Source organism: Spermophilus citellus, assembly GCF_964194105.1.
Source record: "Spermophilus citellus genome assembly, chromosome: 12".
NCBI classification, from domain to species: domain Eukaryota; kingdom Metazoa; phylum Chordata; class Mammalia; order Rodentia; family Sciuridae; genus Spermophilus; species Spermophilus citellus.
In genome coordinates, this window is record NC_138198.1 from 81,385,340 (window position 1) to 81,400,092 (window position 14,753).

The window sequence follows — 14,753 nt, forward strand, 5'->3', positions numbered from 1 at the left end:
AGGGCAGTGAGTGGAACACCACACATTCAGCTGTTATTGGACTTGGTACTTGATGCTAGTTCATTTCCATAGATGTGATAATGATAATATACTTGCATAGGAGAATTCTTTGCTCTGATAAAAAATACATATTGAAGGATTGAGGGGTGAAATACCATGGCACATGTTATTTATTTAAATTATTTAATAACAACAATACAAAATGACAAAGAGAAAAGTCAAATGTAGCAAAATAGTACAAATTGGTTAATCTAATTGAAGGGTATACACATATTTTTTGCACTAGCATTTCAATTTCTATAACATTCAAAATAGAAAGCAAAGCCAGGCTTGGTGGCATATGCCTATAATCCCAGCAGCTTGGAGGCTAAGGCAGGAGGATCACAAGTTCAAAGCCAACCTCAGCAACTAAGCGAGACCCCTTGGTCTCCCCACTACCCACCCTGCAAAATATATAAAGCGAAGGGAAGACAGTTACATTTCATTGATAATATAGCCATCCGTTGGAATTTGGTAATTATTGTCTTCAAATAATTTCTAAAATATGGGCAGATATTTACATACCACCATTTAAGAAGTTATAAATTAATTGTTAAGTAGATAAAAACCATAAAAAGTATTTGAAATCACAATACAAAAAGCAATCACAATAAGGTAAACACCCAATAGACACCAAAATGAAGAATGCTGAAGACCTTTTTCGAATGTCCCTCCTCTTTTAAAGGTAACTATTATCCTGAATATGTTTGTGTTTATCAATATCTTGCTTTTATTTATAGTTATACTACAGTGCCTTAACTCCTAAACAATAGAATATTTAATTTCATATGCTTCTGATCTTTTTATAAGTAGAACCACGTTCTATGTATTCTTCTGTGGTTTACCTTTTATGTTCACATTTATATCTCTGAAATTGATTCTGTTGTGTGTAGCTGTGATTCATTCATTTTGCCACTCTTTAATATTCTATTTACAGAACACTTTTTTTTTTTTTTTTGGTGGTGCTAGGAATTGAACCCAGCAGCACTGAATTAGATCTCTGGAACTCTGGTCTGTTAAGGGCATGTATGGAATTAACCTCTCAATGTCATACTATTGGTCTTACGTTTATTTGTTCTGAAATGTAGTGGACTCTTATAATAATTAAGAGTCTTATAATAATTAAGACTCTTATAACTAAGACTCTTCTAATACTTAAGGTATATTTTTCCCTTTTTGTGAGTTATCCACGATCTTTTCGTATTGGGATGCCCTAACTCACACTGCTTATTTCCCAAGGACCAAGCTTCAATTGGCACTTCTCCCCATTTACAAATAAGGAAACAGACACACCTAGAGATTAAGTGCTCCTATCTGCTTCTCAGGCTTCCTCTACCCTATAGTAACTTTGTCTCCCATCATGACTCTTGTCAAAATTATCTGTCTTCTCCATTATAAGCTCCATGAGATTAAGTTCTTTGCTTGTCCTGTTCCACTCTGTAACACCAGGCCTAGTGCAGTACCTGATAGTTACCTGACACAAGGTAGATGAACAATAAATGGTTATTGAATGTTGAATGAGTATTATAGGTAACACTTTCAAGACATCAAAATACCCGAATTAAATGTTTGATGGCTTGCTTTTGGAAATATCCACAACAAAATTTGATTACATTCATGTGGAAATTGAAAACAATCTCTAAGCAAAAGCTCCTTATGAAAAATGTTTGAAAGCAAAATTATCTTTCTATCTATCTTTTCTTATATGACAAATTTTTCATATGATAAAACATTTCTTTTTTATTTTCTTTTGTTTCTTTCTTTATTTTTTTATTTTTTCTACTTAGTTGTACATTACAGCAGAATGCATTTCAATTCATCATACACAAATGGAATGCAACACTTCAATTCTCTGGTTGTACACAGTATAGAGACGCACCATTGGTCTTATTTGCTATACTATTGGTGTATACATGTACCTAGGGTAATGATATCCATCTCTTTCATTTCTCTCTTTTTTAACATCATTAGGGCTATTAGTGTACTATAGCTTCTAGATGCTAACTAGGTATTTGTTAATTGAGCTGGTATTATTTCAAAGAAAAGCTAGAAAAAAATTAAATCAACATAATTCATAAAAGTGTGTTTATTTCAAGAGTAGTTGGTGTTTCAGTTATCCCAACAATTGCTTCATGCACCTAAACTATTTTAATTGTCTGTATAGAGAAATAAGTTTATTAGATAGAGTTAATGATACCATACTAACATTTCAGTTTTTCAACATTTTACAGTAATTAATGGGTACTTTAGTTCATTTTATTAATTTGGTACATGAACCCAATGTTTGAGGGCTCCCCATGCTGTAGATACTGTGTATCAATGTATAAAACTTATATAAGAGGGATTAGGGGTTTGGCTCAGGGTAGAGCAATTGCCTAACTGTGTGAGTTCAACCCCTAGCACCAAAAAAAAAAAAAAAAGGCAATCCAATATTACCTTAAACACTCACAAACTAATGTAGTATTTTTGGACTCATATTTTCCTTTCCTTGTATATATTTTGTTGCTAAACATGGGGTAAGGAAGATTCATGCAGTTATATTGATTTGATCAAGAACGGTGGTCCAAAGCTGAATTTTTTTTAAGTGGTCTGTAGTAGCAAGCAGTACTTTGCATATAAATAGGATTTAGTTAAACAGAGATCTCCCATATTCGCTTGCTTTTACTTCGTGTATCAGAACATTCCTTATTATTTGCATCAAGTATGGGAGGCAGGGTGGGATGTTCTCAAGGAAAAAAGTCTGATATTTCCTTTTCAAAATTCTGGCAGGGAATAAATGTCTGTGTACAGTTAGTACCCAGTATCAGTCGACAGTTCATTTGAGTTTACGTGTGTGTGTGTGTGTGTGTAGGAAGATAAACTCTTTTTTTCTTCTTGGCAGGTGTCCTTGTAGACTTGGGTCTGGAGGAAAATGGGACAGCTCATCAGAGAGCAGAGAAATACGTGGTTCGTCTGGACAATGAGATTCAAAGCAAGTTTGAAGTGTTTATGAGGAGGGTGAAACAGAACCCATACACACTGTTTGTGCTAGTTCATGACAACTCCCACGTGGAACTAACGAGGTGATTGCTTTCGTGTGAGCAAACACAGTATTTCTTCTATAGCAGTCATTGTTACACAAGGAAATCTTTTAAAGGTGACAGTGTGAAGCCCCAGGGACCCTAACATTTAGTGTCTTCCTCCTGCTAACTTATTCCTAATCTTTTCTTGCTCCCTCAACTCTTCGTGTGATTTAGTGTTGATTTCATTTTAAATATACTGTGAAGGAATTTAGAAATTTCTGTTAGAAGTACTGTCGTAAGAATATCATGGGGGCTGGGGCTGGGGCTCAGTGGCAGAGCACTTGCCTAGCATGTGTGAGGCACTGGGTTCGATCCTCAGCACCACATATAAATAAATAAGATAAAGGTCCATCCATAACTTTAAAAAAATTGATTAAAAAAAGAATCTTGGAACTCAGTTGCTTCAGAGAGAGGGCAGGGAGAAGGAGGTCAAGGAAATAAGCTCCCAGGAGGGAGAAGTGCTTCCTTCTCTAGCTCTTCCCTAAGCTCTTACCCTTTTTCATTTATTTCTCTTCCAGTGTTTCCTCCACTTCCTTCTTTTTCTCTCTTCCCTCTTACCTTTAAAAGTAGTGGAAATGCCACTTAAATGTTTCTGAGAGCAGATCTGAAACCTTCCCATTTCCCAATTTAAACAAGAGAATATTGTATTTCTTGGTTGGACTTATTAATGAAAGAACATTATGTTTGGAATGATAGAAGCAGTTTTGCCCCCAGATCAAATTGTAATTATCTGGTGAGGTGTGGACTAAAAAGGCAAATCATTTTTTTAAAAAAGAGAGGAAAAAGAAGGAAGGAAGGAAGGAAGGAAGGAAGGAAGGAAGGAAGGAAGGAAGGAAGGAAGGAAAATAAAAAGAGAGAGACATGCGTGAGGCACTGGGTTCGATCCCCAGCACCACATTAAAAAAACTAAATAAACAAAATAAAGGTATTGTGTCCATCTACAACTACAAATGTTAGAGAGAGAGAGAGAGAGTCATCGAGTATGACATATCATGGTTTGTCCTCACCATGGAAGGACAGGGTGGTTTCAGTCATCATTGAACATTTTATCAATCTTCTTTTCTCCAGGAGAAACTGAGGTTAGGAATCTGGAAGTTCTTTGTTTTGTGGTAAAAAATGTCAGAATTCAAAATAAAATCTTGTTCAGAAGCCAGAATGGGTTTGATAGGCTGCAATTTGAAGTCTAGAACCATGTGTGCGTATAAATAAGACCTTCCATAATCTGTTAGATTTAGGAGAAGGAATAAAGGAAAGAAGGAGAGGGGAAAGAGTGGAAAAGAAATTTTACACACATCTCTTTAGTCGTTGGTAATGTTCTGTGAGGAGAAATAGCTCACTAACCTCACACACCTTGTCTTTCAAAGTTTAAGGAATATTTTTGAGGACACAACATTAGATCTCTCTGTATTTAACTCCCTGGGTCATCGAGATTATTTCTTTAATTTTAAAAGTATGGTTTTTTGCCAGGTACAGTGGCACACACCTGTAATCTTTAGCTACTCGGGAGGATTACAAGTTTGAGGCCAACTTCAGCAATTGGGTGAGACCCTGTCTCAAAATAAAAATATAAAATAAAAAGGGCTGGAGATGTAGCTCAGTGGTAAAGTGCTTTAGTCATTTGGGGATGTAGGGGACATTGTGACAAAAAAAAAAAAAACCTGAGAAAAAAAATAATTAGGAGAAGGAAAGATTTATTTTGGCTCATGGTTTCAGAGATTTCAGTTGGTGGTTAGCTTGAGGTGAAGGCAGAGCATCATGGCAGAAGGGTGAGGCAGAAGAAAGTGGTTCAGCTTGTGGAAGCCAAGAAACAGAGAGAGCGGAAGAAAGGGGACAAGGATAAGATATAATCCCCAAGGACACACCCCCAGAGACCCGCTTTCTCAACCCATGCCCCACCAGCCTCCATTTCCACTACCTCCCATAGCCCACTTAACTATCAATGGATCATTCCACTGATGATGTCAGAGCCGTCATGATCCAGTCATTTCCCAAAAGCTCCACTTCTGAACATTGCCACATTGGGGACCGAGCCTTCAATAAGTGAAATCTTTGGAGGACACTTCATATCCAAATCAGATAGCATCCTTGGATTCAATCCCAGGTAACACAAAATTTACATATACACATGCACGTATTTGAGGATGCATGGGAACCTGGTATATACAAATTGAACAGAACTGAAAGAGCTTCAGAGAAACGAGTCTTGGTCACAAGTTGTAAAAGGACAGCTCTCCCCAGACGGCCTGCCAGTCTGGAACCCGTGGCAGGAATAGGAGTGATTTTGATACAGAGGAGCTTTGGCTGCAGGGCTCTAAGCATTGTGTCCTGGTGAAGAGGCTCCCTCATTCAGGTGAGCTTTCAAAGTCAAGTGCTCTGTCTCAACTACAGCTGTAGCCATCCCTGGCCTGGAACACTTTGAGTTGTATCAGGGGCAAACTGAAAAAAAATCACTAAAATCTGTGTGCAAAGGGGTAAGAAGTGTAAAAATGTTTCTCTTCCAAATCACATTTCAATTGAATCTACTCCCCCCAATTTAAAAGAACTAGAAAAGTAAGAACTAAAACATTATTTCCATGTTGGTGTCTGCTTCTGTATTCAGTCAGTTGAATTAAAAGGTATTAATGTGACTTTCCATTTTTCTACAGTGTCATTTCGGGCTCTCTATCCCATGGCGAACCCAGTCATGGATTGGCTGATAGAGTCATCAATTGCAGAGAAGTTCTGGATGCTTTTAACCTCCTGGTGCTCCAGGTCAGCTCCTTCCCATACACTCTGCAGACCCAGCAGTCCCGGATCAGCTCCAGCAACGAGGTTCACTGGATACAGCTGGATACAGTGGTGAGTTTCCTATATACTTATATTTTCAGCTTCCCAGGGAGCAGAAATTTGGAACTGATGGTATTGCTCAAGAGTTCAAAATATAAATAACATAATGTTTCATCTTCTAAAAGTACCATATGATCACAATTTTTTTTTTTTTTGAGATGAGGTCTCACTATGTTGTGCAGGGTGGTCTCAAATTCTTGAGCTCAAGTGATTCTCCTGCCTCAGTCTTCTGAGTGCTGGGACTATAGATACTCATTACTATGCCCAGCTGACTACAATGATTAGAAAGACTAAAAACTAGTGAATAGTGTCCTGTGGAAATTTGATTAGGTAGTTCTTTTTGGATAACATGCAGATAGAAAATTAGCATCCTGTACAGTTTTTTTTTTTTTATGTGATGTTATCTGAGAACATAATTAAGACCGTGGATCACCTTGGTGTCTTTAAATGATTAATTTTATTCTGAGACCTGGAAATTTTATTGTCCTCTTGGGTGGCCTCTATGTCAAGTTCAAGTCTGGCTGATCTACATCACTGTTAATCACTCTCATGCCCTACAGCAACTGGTTTTTTTTCTTTCAACCAATTCTTATATTCTTGTTTACAACTGTGGAAGATGGCACTGTACTTTAAGGAATTCAGTAGAAGCATTGAATGTGTTGGAAGTAATCATATAAACATCCAGGTCTTTATATTTTTTTATTTCAATCCCTAATTCCTGAAAAATATTTTCTATGACCTATAAACTTAAACCAACTGTATTATCAAAGAAATAAGAGTTGGATAAAATAATAAAGATAAGCCATTTTGCCATGAATCCTCTGTATAAAAACACTGAACACTAGGCTGGAGTTGTAGCTCAGTGGTAGAGCACTCACCTAGCATGGGTGAGGTACTGGGTTCAATCAAATATGTACAATTAATATTTGTCAATTAAAAATAAAACTATATTAACATTTTTAAATCCAACAGATAGGTGTCCTATTATACATGGCACAGAGGAAACTATCCTATATACCTGTTTACTCAGTCTTTTCCAAAAGGGATCACCTCCATGATAGGAAGAAGGGCTAATAGTTCCCGCCCTTTATTTTTTTCTTACATGAAATAATAAACAGTTTTAATTTTCCTTAAAAGTCATTCCTATGATTAAAGTTAATATGTTACGTGTAATAATGGGATTGTGGTCATATCTTTAAAAAGAGTAGTTATCTTCACTATATGTAGTAAAGTACTTATGGATTAAACATAGGATTCCAGGGATTTATTTAAAATAATTGAGTTTGTAGGAACTTGTTATACCCTTCTGCAATTAAAGGTCTGAAAAATCCTATGGAATTGAGGTCAACATAGAGAAAAGGAAAATATTACATTGATCTGTGTTACATTACGCTGAATCTAATTTATAACACGTGGGGGAGAAGCTCCTTTAGTTGTCTTGAAGCCAGCGTCCTATGGAAGAATAAATGGAAAAAGCAAAGAAATTCAACTCAAGAAAACATTGTCTAGCGCTCGTGGACTTGTGTTGGATCTTCAAAGAATACACTGAGAACCGATGGCTAGAGAGAAGGCAGAATTCATATCTAAGTACTATTATTCAAAGCAGAATAAGTCCACTTCATAAATCATGGAAGAAAACCAGGAAGAAAACCGCTGTGAGGGCAGTGAGGCCAAGGACTAACAAGCAAATGCCACTGGGTTTGGCCTCAAGAGTCTTTGGTGACCTTCCAGGGAACAGCATCAGGAGAGCGGAGTGGCTGCAGCCAAGACAGAGCTGGCAGCCCGAGGTCACTGAGACAGAGAGACTTGAGAAGGGGCATTTTTGTTTTGTTTTGATTTATGAGTAGGGCATTTCTCCCCGAATATTCTTATAGTAAAATAATTCTGAGTTTCATAACATGCTTCAAAGAATGGCCCCATTTACTTCTATATTACAAAAGTCCCCATGACCCCGTATTGTAAACAGTGCAGTTACACTTTAATGCAAACATATCAGACTGTTCTTTCCTAATTCAAATTTTTAGTAGTTGGAGTCCTCAAAACTCATAGTGGCTGCAGTTAATCACAAGACATCATTAGCAGTCTGCTTTATACTTTTGCTGCGAATAAAGAAAAATAAAAACAAGGAGAGGAGAATACAGCCTCTCTAGCAAGTTATAATGCTGTTGTCAGGAAAAGGAGCAGGCACAGAAAAGGATTTGCTATTGTTCCAAAAAAAAAAAAAAGGGCCAAAAATGAGAAGGAAATATGAAGACCAAGTACACACAAGATAAAGCTTTTCCTAGTGGCTGTGTCCCTGCAGCCAAGATGAGGAGGGAAATGGAGATGAATGACTTTTTTCCCCCTGGAACTGACTTCCTTGACTCAGCTACACTGCAGCACACAGCTAAGGCCAGGAGGAGACAAGAAAGAGCTTGAGGCCTTTGCAATCTGTCAGTCTGTGCTCTGCACCTCCAGAATCTGTAAGAATATCCTCAAGTCCTGAGTCCCCAGGTAAAGTCCATTTAATCTCAAAGGAGACCTTGTTCCAGTGAGCAGGTTGACTGTGTTAGAGGGCCTCAAAATAGATAGATAGATAGATAGATAGATAGATAGATAGATAGATAGATAAAAGCTGCCCATTAAATAGTACTTTATTTTTATCTTCTGAACCCTATAAATCACAAAATTATTTGTCTTTTAGATGGGTTACTAAAAAGCTCACAACCAAATTTGTAAACCATTTCTCACAAAGAATGCAGAAACTTCTTTTTAAAAATTTTTCTAGATATTGATGGGCCTTTATTTTATTCATTTATTTAAATGCGGTGCTGAGAATCGAACTCAGTGCCTTACACATTCTGTGCAAGTGCTTTACCACTGAGCCACCACCCCAGACCTGTGCAGAAACTTCTGACATGCATTTTTTTGAGAGACTAACCTGGCCTGATTTTATTCCTCTTACACTTACTTTTCTTCCTCTGAATGCCTAATTTATTGTTACATTATTACACTTTTAAAAGCTGCATTATTTCCTCTATAAAATAAGTTGAAGAGGGTTTAAAGAAAAAACTATTAATACAAAATGAAAGAAAGACTGAAATGCCCAGGCAACGTGACAACAAGAAAAAATGATTGTATAGAAAAGAGACAAGAAAACTACACACACACACACACACACACACACACACACACAAATAACCCGGACCTATGGAGTCAAAAGGCTTAATAGTCTGGGGTTTCCTAGTTAAAGGACAAACAGCTTGTCACACATCTCAGGATCCTCTAAGGGCATCATTGTGTCACATCCCAAAATAGCTACTCATTTTCACAGTGATGACTGAGTCATCAAGAAGGGAACAAATTAATACTGTGTAAAAGTATCTATCTGTCTGTCTGTCTATTATCTCTCTTATCTATCTAGTACCAGGAATGAACCCAGGGATGCTCTACCACTGAGCCACGTCCCCAGACCTTTTTATTTGAAACAGGGTTTCGATAAATTGCTGAGGGCCTCTCAAAGTTGCTGAGGCTGACATTGAACAATCCTCTTAAGTTTCTGGGATTACAGGCATTCACCACCACACCCAGCATATATTTTATTTTCAAAAGGAAACTTTGTAAAAGGATGAGCTTCTTTATCCTAAGTACATGTATGAAGACACGAATGGTTTGAAAATACTTTGTGTACAATCTGTGACTTGAAAAAAATTGTGCCCTACATGTGTAATATGAAATGAATTACATTCTGCCATCATGTATAACAAATTCGAAAAAAATAAATAATTTAATTGAAAAAAAAAGGATGAGCTTCTGTGAGTTATCATTAAATGATGTCAGGAAAGTTAAGTTTTCTGAAAAAGGTTTTGAGTTGCTCTCCAAAGAGTTCTGTGGATAGCATAGAATCATAGTTCTGCAGAGAGCCTATTCCAACAGGGAAAAATTGGGAGTAGAAGCCGTATGACTTCATGTATCCAAACAAAAGAAAAAGAAAACAAACCATCCTTGTAGTTTGCCTAAAGGAAGTGTGTCAACAACACTCCACTAGTCACATATTAAGTTCTCTTGACTTATTGTTAGGGTGTGTGGTATTAGGGACCCATCCCAGGGCCTCCTGAGTGCTAGGCAAGTGTGCTACACCCAGGGCCCTAAGTTCTCATGAAGTGAAAAGAATCTCAGTTAGTGCCTCACTGATGAGTTCAGAGTTGGTATTAGGTTATATAACAGAACAACTACTTTCTTTTCACCTCCCAGGAAATAACCTCTTACAGGGAATCTCCTCTCTACTCCCTCTGAAAATGAGACATACTGTATCCTGTCCTCACTAGCTTTTATTTTGTTTGTTTGTGTTTGTGTGTGTGTGTGTGTGTGTGTGTGTGTGTGCACGCCTGCACGCACTTTGAACCAGGAGGACGTGGGCTGTGAGGAGAAGCTGTACTTCGGCTTGAATGAGTACAGCAAGTCTCTGCAGTGGGGGGTCACAAGCCCACTCCTGAGATGCGATGAGACCTTCGAGAAGATGGTGAACACGCTCTTGGAGAGGTAAATAAGGACTTCCGCCCTTTTCTTTAGCTGTACTTAACATGTCACAGGGAGTTCGGAGCTCATGCAGATGACATGCAGAGGCCAAATAAGGAAAGCCTCTTCTTCTAAGATGCCTTTTACCCCCATGGGTTTCACGTGATCACCTGAGACCATCAGAGGAAGACGTGACCTAAAATAGTGACCTACAGTAGGACACAGCACCCTTTTTCATGCCCTGAATTGTCTCCCAATGAAGCATCATTGCTACCAACAAGAGGTTGAAAGGTCAGAAAGGGATTTGCTCATTAAAGACCTCATCTCTCCAGCCACCCTGACCCTATACTTCAGGCTTCTATGTCTTCTCCTCTTTCCTCCTGTTGACCACAGGAAAGCATCCTCAGATGACTTGGTAAAAACCAAACTTGACTATCAGGGAGGTGGAGGACAGACTGAAGAAAGTTAAGGAACAATCAGAGAACTTCGGTGTGTTCAGTTCTTGGGGCCCCTCTTTCAGTCTCCGATGCTTAGAGATTAAGGATAATGATTCTTCTGGCTTGTCTGCCTTTTATTCCTCAGTTCTAGGTCAAACCCTGAAAGAGTTTTTTCCTTTTCTTAACTTGAATCATAAACTCAAAGATTAGTTAAAGGCATTTCCTTAACCTAATAGAAGTTTCTCCTTGCCCTTGGCCTCAATATTCTATGATCATCCAACAATGGAACCATATGACTTCATTGTATGAGGCAGATTGTAATTTTTAGTAACTGTGGTTCTTAAAACTAGCCCCAGTTGATCACAAGCTATCTGTTTAACAAATCTGCTCTCTATATTTTGCTAAGGGAAAAATAAAATAAGAGACAAGTGGATACATCCTAACTAGCTACTTAAAATGTTGCATCAGGAACTAGGAGTTGGCCTAGAATAGGATTTGATTTTCTCACAGCTGTTGGATTTGAGAAGTCTTAGCTGACACTGTGACATTAATCCTTTCACAGAACATGTTATCCCAAATTTCCAAAATTATCCATGAGTCTCCCCTTTAAAGTCTCCCACCCATTCCATGTGCCAGCCTGGAATACATTTTTCTTCCCAGGAACATCAGACTCATAACTTGTATTTTAAAAGATGATCCCATCAACTTCAATTCCAACTTTTGTAATACACAACTACAGTTTGTCATCTAATGGAAATATAACAGATTGGAGAAACTAGTTGCTTTTAAATTCATAATTCTTTTCCGAGTGTGAAAGGTAAGGGCCTATATATCAAAGTTACTATTTATTCTAACCTTGGCTTTTCCACATGGCCAAGCAAAACAGAACAAAACACCCTAAGCTTTCAACACAGATCATCTGTGCTTTCCTCCTCCAATGCAGTCTCTTGCAGGCTAATAATAGCTATGATTTATTGAACAGCTGAAGGAACTGGCCCAGGATTGGTTGAACTGAAATTTTTCTTTACTTTTTCCCCACTAAAACCCTGTAATGTGTGAAGAAATTGTCAAGAGACCTGAAAAAAACCAGACCCAGCTCAGTCTTCAGCAAGTTTTGTGATTCAAGATGAGGATGAATGTCTCGAAGCACCTTAACTCATTCTGCTATGAAAGGACAAGGTGTTAGAATACAGGGCACTGCTGGTCCTTTCCCCTCTGAAACTCTTCAAAGACATGTTTTTCTTTTGATGACCCTAATTGGTATTTGCCCCTGGACTGTTCTGTGCAGGCTGGTGGAACATCTGTATTTTGATTATAAAATGAAACAAATGGAAATCCCCCACTATCCACCCAGTATCCGGCAGCCAGGAAGACAGTGCACAGGCTCAGCCCAGCCAATCCTGGGCCTGGCTCTGCTTTGCCAGCACTCAGTTAGCCACTCATCTAGTCATTAGCCTTCCTGAGGAATAGAGATTTCTTTTCTACATGCTCTGTAATTTTACAAGTTGCCAGTTTCAACAAAGTGATCCTCTCTAAGCAGGGACCAAGGGCTGTCGCTCACAGCTCTAGTTGGCATTCCCCCTTGACTAATTTGGGTCTCAGACAATAAAGAGCCCAAGCCACTAGAGGGTGCTCTTTCACCAGTCAGCTCCCCTGTTTCCAGCAAGGCACATTTATGGGAAGCCATCTGTAGGGCTGACCTGAAATTAGAAATAATTACCCGTTTTATGTCTGACACTCCAAAAATACAGTAATATCTCCCTTTACTGTAATCTTAAGTATCAGAGGGGCTGGGGATGTGGCTCAAGCGGTAGCGCGCTCGCCTGGCATGCGTGCGGCCCGGGTTCGATCCTCAGCACCACATACCAACAAAGATGTTGTGTCCGCCGAGAACTAAAAAATAAATATTAAAAATTATCTCTCTCTCTCTCCTCTCTCACTCTCTCTTTAAAAAAAAAAAAAGTATCAGAGAACTGAGTAGACAACATTGCCATTCTAACCCAATGCCACCAGCAAGAGGTTAGGACCCAAGGATTATCCCTTAAGAGTCTAACTAGGCCAATGCATTTCAGAATTTAATGTGTATGTAAATCACCTGTGGATTCCGATTCAGTAAGTCAGGAAGGTGGGCATTTCTAACAAACCCCGAGGTGCTGCTGTTGCTGGTCTAGAGCCCACACTTTTGAGAGGGTAGGGCCACAAAGCATCCCTAAGCCTCTTGGTTTTACCTGTCCCAAGGGGCCATTATGCACATGCTTTGGAAGCTCAACTTCTCCTTCTAGTGATATGGGATCCAAGGTCCTTCTAGAGCTCACACCCCTGATCAGGAGCCCCTTCCCTGCCATGCTCCATCTGCTTTTTGCTGCCCAGGCCTCACTGTTCCAACTGGTCCTGCTGCTGAGTGCCAGCCCCCTGTGTTCTTTTGAAGGTACCCCAGGCTGCACAGCATGGTCGTCCGCTGCTACCTTCTCATCCAGCAGTACTCGGAGGCCCTGATGGCTCTTACTACCATGGCGTCACTACGAGACCACAGCACACCAGAAACACTCAGCATTATGGATGACCTCATCAGCTCCCCAGGAAAAAACAAAAGTGGGAGGGGACACATGCTCATTATCAGGGTGCCCTCGGTGCAGCTGGCGATGTTAGCCAAGGAGCGACTGCAGGAGGTGCGGGACAAGCTGGGTCTACAGTATCGCTTTGAGATCATCCTTGGGAACCCGGCCTCTGAACTCAATGTTGCAACCCACTTTGTGGCACGATTAAAGGTTAGCAAAGGACAGACATTTGTTTCTGTTTTCCAGGAATCTGAAATACCATTTGTTTCTGTTTTCCAGGAATCCTATCTAGGTGGCTCAGAGGCCTGAGTTTAGTAGATTTTTGCACGTGTGTGCATTTGATCTCCAGAACAGTGTCAGGACTAATATGAGGGATATGTTTGCTTTCATTAACTGGAGCCAGATTCTAAAGATTCTGTCAAGCCCCCTTGTTAGCATGTGCATGCAGTTGGTCTCCGTGCTCTCCAACTGCAGGTGCAAAAAATGAGATGATCCCATTTGACCCCATGTTTATTGACCTTGTTCGAGATGCATCTAGCCCACGGCCATCTGTTTTCTCAGGAACAAAAGGTAAGCTGTTCTCTCTGACCTCGCTGGGGTCTCCTTTTCAGTATCCTCAACTCACTAATTATTTTCTGTCCATCTAGCCCATCTGTCAGCTCATGGCTAGAGTCGGTAAAGTATCCCATTTCATCTTCAATACTCATCTAGAACTGCTTCTAGCCTTTGCATGTGAATTTCTCAATAATTTGTTGTTTCTTTGTACTTGCTTTGACTCTCAGCCCCCAGGCTTGGCTGGACTGAGACTTGGGGCCTCCTACAGAGGAATTTAGTGCATGACAAAGCCCCTCACTGCTGCCTCTAGGATTGACTGACTGCCTGTCCTCTACCCCTCCTGTCAGGCATGAATCAACTAACCTAACTTCCTATCTTTATGCCTGGCTCAGTTTTTTTTTTTTTTTTTTTTGGTTGTTGTTGTTTGTTTGTTTCTGGAAACTTTTATAATCCAGTATGTCCTAGCCATTAAAAAGCACTTAATCAAATACTTACATAATGGTATGGAAATGAACTAGGTATTGTACACCTGAGTTAAAATGATATAGTGTCTGCACCCTGCATACTAAATCCTAAACTAAATCTGGTTAAGAAAAATCTAGTTTGGCACAAACTTCATGAAAAGAAAGCAGGTAATCTTGGGGAATTTGCATTTTCACCCTGGGTTGCAGTTCCCCATCTACAAAATGAGAGAGTTGGACTGTAATGATTTCCAAGAGCTCGAATTTGGGGATTTTTAGTGTTTATAAATCATTTTGCAAATACACGCCTTTTTATTA

General features: G+C 39.2%; 1 protein-coding gene and 1 pseudogene across 2 annotated transcripts in view; one reads left to right on the forward strand and one right to left on the reverse strand.

Annotated features, from left to right (window-relative positions):
• The window catches only part of LOC308631989 (large ribosomal subunit protein uL23-like), a 491,218-nt pseudogene that overhangs the window by 256,349 nt on the left and 220,116 nt on the right, over positions 1-14,753 (reverse strand). The window lies entirely within an intron of this gene.
• GREB1L (GREB1 like retinoic acid receptor coactivator) overlaps positions 1-14,753 on the forward strand; it is a 122,655-nt gene that overhangs the window by 80,340 nt on the left and 27,562 nt on the right. The window contains exons 16-19 of the mRNA XM_081263579.1: positions 2,921-3,101; positions 5,747-5,939; positions 10,315-10,448; positions 13,290-13,629. Coding sequence (XP_081119705.1) covers positions 2,921-3,101; positions 5,747-5,939; positions 10,315-10,448; positions 13,290-13,629 — 848 coding nt within the window. The remainder of the gene's footprint in view (positions 1-2,920; positions 3,102-5,746; positions 5,940-10,314; positions 10,449-13,289; positions 13,630-14,753) is intronic.